Source organism: Limulus polyphemus, unplaced genomic scaffold (genome assembly GCF_000517525.1).
Source record: "Limulus polyphemus unplaced genomic scaffold, Limulus_polyphemus-2.1.2 Scaffold524, whole genome shotgun sequence".
Lineage (NCBI taxonomy): Eukaryota > Metazoa > Arthropoda > Merostomata > Xiphosura > Limulidae > Limulus > Limulus polyphemus.
Genome location: NW_013666134.1, coordinates 58,801 through 64,456, shown reverse-complemented (window position 1 = coordinate 64,456; position 5,656 = coordinate 58,801). Strand labels below are relative to the sequence as shown.

Here is a 5,656-nt window from a genome sequence, read left to right as displayed (position 1 = left end):
CAGATGGCACTAATAACAATTTTAGTCTGAAAAGATTTTTTAAAAATTAAAATTCCACATGATAGAGAAGAGCACGATATTTTTGAATAGCATAAACAGTATCTAGAACAAGAAATGGAATCCAAGAGTTGATTTACATTGGTTTTTTTGTGGCCCAATGATGAGCTTATTGAACTTAAAGACTGAAAGATTGAAAACCATAATATGTCACTAACTGTGCTCCACATTTTGAGATTCGGGACATTATAACTGTGACAGTCAATCCCAACATTTGAGTAAAAGTATCCGTAGAAAATATGGGTGCTGCAAACAGATTGCCCTCCGTCTGATCAGCAGTTCTAAATTTCAGATGGCTATGCCTGAACTGTGGGGGTTTCTAACCTAATCATTTAGCCTATGTGCTGTACAAATTTCCATTCAGATTGAAAATATCAAAAATTTTCCACCTTCTTTTTCATAACTCTAAGTTCTATTTTATTTCTACTTCCAGTTGAAACTTGTTTTGTGATCACAGGCCCATAGATGAAAAGATGTGAATTTTCTCAAATTTGAAATTAATAAGCTTAATTTAGCAGCTTTTCTTTACTGTTAAGTAATACTAAAATAGCCTCAGCAGTTGTTTTTATAAAGTTTCTGAAATTTTTTTGTCTCCGTTCATAAGTTTGTGTTAAAATATGGTTGGTTCTATAACTTTTTGCACATATATATATGTATGCCTGACAAAAGTAATGAAGTTTTTAACTGTCGAGGTGGACACTCTGTACCAGTGGTCAAATTAAGTACAAACATCAATAAATAGATGTCTAATACTTGAAAATTTAGAGAAGTGTGTATGCAGAGTTTTATCACATTCTCATCTCCTTTGGTGATGTATTCATTTTCTTAACATTTAAAGTATTTTTGAGAATATTAAGTAGAACTTGGAGTAAGTGGCTCCTGATGAAAATGTCACGTAACAATAGAACATGAAATTATTAAAATTTTAATACTTAAATAAATGAATGACTTAATCACTGATATTAATATCATTAGAAAAGAGTATTGTAGTATATCAAACCATAGCATTACAAAGTATTGAAATAGTAGGATTCACTGCAAGTCTAGGGTGCTGAAAGTACTCTGAAGGTTTGGTAAGTTTATCACAATGTGAAAGATTTATCATCAGTTTAAGTTTTGGATATCTTTATCTCGGCACAGTGTGTGCGTATGATGAAAAATGTCTTATTTCTTTAGCATCTAAAAATATGTTGCTGCCCAAATCTTACCATTTTTATGGGGCACAGCAGTTTTGTTATAAAGAATTCACAGTTGGATGACATATCAAACATGTTATAGGAGTAAAATCATTCAGCAAATAGCATGCAAAATCCACGTTTTTCTCATGCTGACTTATCAAATGTACTTTGTAATTTCATAATCTTGAAATAATAATGAATTATCCATGAAAAGCACCTTTATAAAGTATTTAGTAAGATAATAAGAGTAGCTACTCACTGAAAGTTTATTTGTATTTTACAAGAATTATATTACCAGTACAAATATTGTTGATTTAGTTTTTGTGTTCACCAAATTAAATGTATAACTAATTATATAGTGTGAAGTACATCAGTGAGAGAGTTTGTTGTGAGCTCTGCACTCTTAATTAAATTCATTAATGTTAACAAAAAAAACAAACTTATTTCATTAAATGAGCAAATAAAGAATTTCTCCCTTCTTCTTTGGTCCCCCAGTGAGTCAGTGGTAAGTTTACGGACTTACAGTGCTAAAACCTGGGTTCACTTCGTCATTTTGAACAAAGCTCAGATAGCCTATTGTGTAGCTTTGTGCTAAAAAAAAAACTCGGTCTCTCTTTGATTTAATATTTCAAATGTGTGATAAAAATTAAATATTACTTTTGTACGTAATTATCATTATAATTATACTAATCATGTGGCTGACTGTAGAGAAAAAAATACATATCATTCTATTTAGACAAGTTTTAACATATTTTGTCTTTCATAAAGTATGAAAATTAAACTTGTATACTCATTATAAATGAGAGAAAAGAGGAAATAGGTATTTTTAACTTTAATGTTTCATTGTTATTAAATGACCTTAGAAAAGTGTTAGTTTTGGATGTCATTCCAATTAATGGCATTTTCTTTCCTTTTTTTGATGATATTATACTATTGTGTCTATAAGTGACTGAAATTAATCTACTTTGGCGATCTATAATGACACTTACAGAACTTATTTATAACCATAGTCCGTGTATAAATGATTCTATGCAGTTGGCTTTCAGTGTGGATAAATAGAATAAGAATCCTTTTTGCTAGATTCATATAAATAGAAAATACAATATAACTGTGTAATTGATTGTCTTCTTGGGTAAACTCAGGAAATGTGTGTTTTGAAAGGTTGCAGCTTTCTACTTAAGTAACCAAGTGATCTTGTTAAACTGGATCATAGCTACCATATAAGTAGGAATGAGTTTGGATTATAGTTACCATATAAGTAGGAATGAGTTTGGATCATAGCTACCATATAAGTAGGAATGAGTTTGGATCATAGCTACCATATAAGTAGGAATGAGTTTTGAGAAACAGCATTTTAATAGGCATACACTCTTTTAGATCCTAATGTAAGTTAGCATATCCATGTGGTTAAACATGAACTTGATTTAAGATATTTTTAGTCTGCTTGGCAAGGAACAACTGATGTCAATACTTGTGTAATAGTATGTCTGAGATTATGAATACTTTGAGCATGCTAACTAAACATAATTTTTTTCATTAACAATAAATATTGCCGGATGAAAATTGTCCAGATCTAACTATGTTACTTTCTTCATGTGTATTTTGATTTTATGTTGTGGAGGAAATAAAAACTGGTGGAGCATAATATTTTGTTAAGAATATATCTGTTTCACTGACTCTGGTTCACTGCAAATGATAGAACTTTTTTCTTTGGTTAACTCTTTTTTCCAGTGGTTGGCATGCCGTGGTTAACTCTTTTCAGTGGTTGGCATGCCGGGCTGTGAATCTGAGGGTTCGGAGTTTGCATCTCATTGCTGCAACAACCACTTGCTCTAGATTATGGGGCTGTGGATGTATTATAAGAGTAGCAGTCCAGTCCTACTATTTGGTTAGAATAACTCAATAATTTGTGGTATGTGCTGTTGACTAGTTTCTTTCCTTTTAGTCTATTGCTTCAAAATCAGGTACAGCCGGTGTGGATAGCCTTTATGTAGCTTTGAGCAAATATCCAAAACAAAAACATCCTTTGAAAATTATTTTAAGTTTTTTTTTTCTATTTCTGTTTCAAAGACTCAGAATTTTCTACAAGACAAAAAGTGGGAAAACGTGGCAGTTTGAGAATTCATTACAAATCTAAGAGTTTATCAGATGTTTGAAATTCAGAATTCACTACAAGCTTTAATTATTTATTAGTTTTCATTTGGAAATTCTGTATATACAAACAGATTAGAACAGAATATAGGTTTTTAATTATTTTTTTTTTCAGTACAAGGTTATTGCAATGTTGGGAAAGGAGAAGGATGGAAAGTTTCAGGAAAGTATTTTAGGAGATCCACCTAAAGCGAATATTTGAATTTTAAAAGCGTAATAAGGAAATATGGAGTTGGATATTTCTTCAAATACTGTATTATTAAGGCAGGATTTCATAAAGTCAGTTATTTTGTGAATGGAATTCAGCCATATGTATATGATTTATTGTCTATAGCCTTTAACCCATTCACTACAGCTAGTACATATATGGCCTCTAAATGTTTTCTGTTCACTGCAGCTGGTACACTTATGGATTCTTGATTTTAAAATTCTCATGTGAGGTATTGGTTAGTAAATTTTTGTGGTAATGTTGTTTGTCAACATTCCATTACATGTTACCATATAGTAAGTCAATTATTTTTGCTTTCTTTGCATTAGTTTCCCTCAAGATGTTAGAGAGGCCTGTACAATAACATCCCGTTGCTGCAGTAACAAGCACTGCCTAAGCTAGAGAAAATTCAGATTATTTTATGGATTTGCTAGATAACATTGTCTCCGATGAATTGATGCAGTGAACAGAAAAAACCTTTAAGAAGCCATATATGTGCCAGCTGTAGTAGCTAGGTTAAAGGATATGACAAACTGCAGGGGGCGTGTATACAATTATTAGGTTTCCCTCCATGTTCTGATGTAACTGAGTGCTAAAGTTCCGTTAAGAATTCTGATGTATCAATGTTTAAATAGGTAACTGAAAAATGCAAGTTGATTTTTCATTTTTTAGGTTTACGGTCAGCGAGTGTTAATAGATGCGTGAGCAGTTCTTTTGTTTGAGTTTACTGGTCTTATTGTAGTGATGAAATAATTCTAGTTTCAAGATTATGTTCAAAGTGACAGAGTAGTTGGAAAGTAGCTGTATTAATTAATAATTATATCGTTAATTTTACAAGTTACATTCTTTCACTTCATTACAAATGTAATGCGCATAAAATCAGGTCATTGTATTAGACACTTTAGAAATTTATTTTAAACTATCTACTAAAATTTATACTAAATCCAAGAACTTAATTACAGTATCTAATATAATTAGGTATACTAAGAAAAAATTTTGATGACAGGTCATTTGGTGTGTCACTTATTGAGTGATGCAAGTTCAAACAATTAAATGGTTGGCTACATGAGATGTCTGATTTTGGCAATTTAGATTCTTTAAGGAAGGTATTTATTTGTTTTGAATTGATGGACAAATAAAATAGTTTATATCAGCTTGGTCTATATTTCATACGAAAACATATTCTTTCTTTTAAATATTCCTTCTGACTTTATGCTTAAATTCCCAACATATTGAAACATCTGTACCAAAATAAATACCGTATTGCCCCTAATTAATGCCCCTGGGGCGTTTGCAAACTGTAAAGGGGGGGGGGCGCTAATTAGAGACTAATTGGGTCATATGATAATACCTCTATTATAAACATATATATCTTATAATAAGTGGTAGCAAACATAGCCTATTTATTTCTTACTTTGATATAAACATCAGTGCTCATTATCGCAATAAATATGGTAAGCATTGTTTATAAGTGTCAAACAATCCTGAGAATGGGTCCTGCCATGTACAGGTCCTTTGATTTGCACCACCAAAGCGTCTTTGAAGTTTGCTGCTACGGCGGGAAAAACGTGGCTTATGGGACATTTATCAGTTACCAGTAGTGATTGCTGGTCTCTGCTACGGGGGCAATACGGTAACAATTATTTATCTATAAAGTTAATACTTTTTTTAAAACACAATTTACATCAGTTTCATTCAAACAAGGAATACGAAAGAATCTTACTCAAAAAACATACCCTAGATCATGAAGGATGTACATAGTATAGTCTGGGGGAAAAATAAGATTAAAACCACTATTTGCATGTGAAGAAAGATAGTTACACCCAGTAGTGTCTGGTGTAGAAGAAAGATTACATTTCATATTGTCCAGTGAAGAGTAGCGATTACACCCAGTAAAAAATCGAACGATTACCATAAACTCGTTATTGTCCAGTGAAGAGTAACGATTACACCCACTAAAAAAATGAACGATTACCATAAACTCATTATATTTAACTAAGAAGTAATGCTCGTCTTGTACAACAAAAATGATTTTCATTAGGGGGTCCCATTATTGTTCACT

At 31.7% G+C, this 5,656-nt stretch overlaps 1 protein-coding gene across 1 annotated transcript in view; it reads left to right on the top strand.

Moving 5' to 3' along the window:
• LOC106458854 (glycylpeptide N-tetradecanoyltransferase 2-like) overlaps positions 1–3,588 on the top strand; it is a 49,245-nt gene extending 45,657 nt beyond the window's left edge. The window contains exon 11 of the mRNA XM_013918408.1: positions 3,502–3,588. Within this exon, the coding sequence (XP_013773862.1) occupies positions 3,502–3,588 (87 nt within the window). The remainder of the gene's footprint in view (positions 1–3,501) is intronic.
• The last annotated feature ends 2,068 nt before the right edge of the window (positions 3,589–5,656 follow it).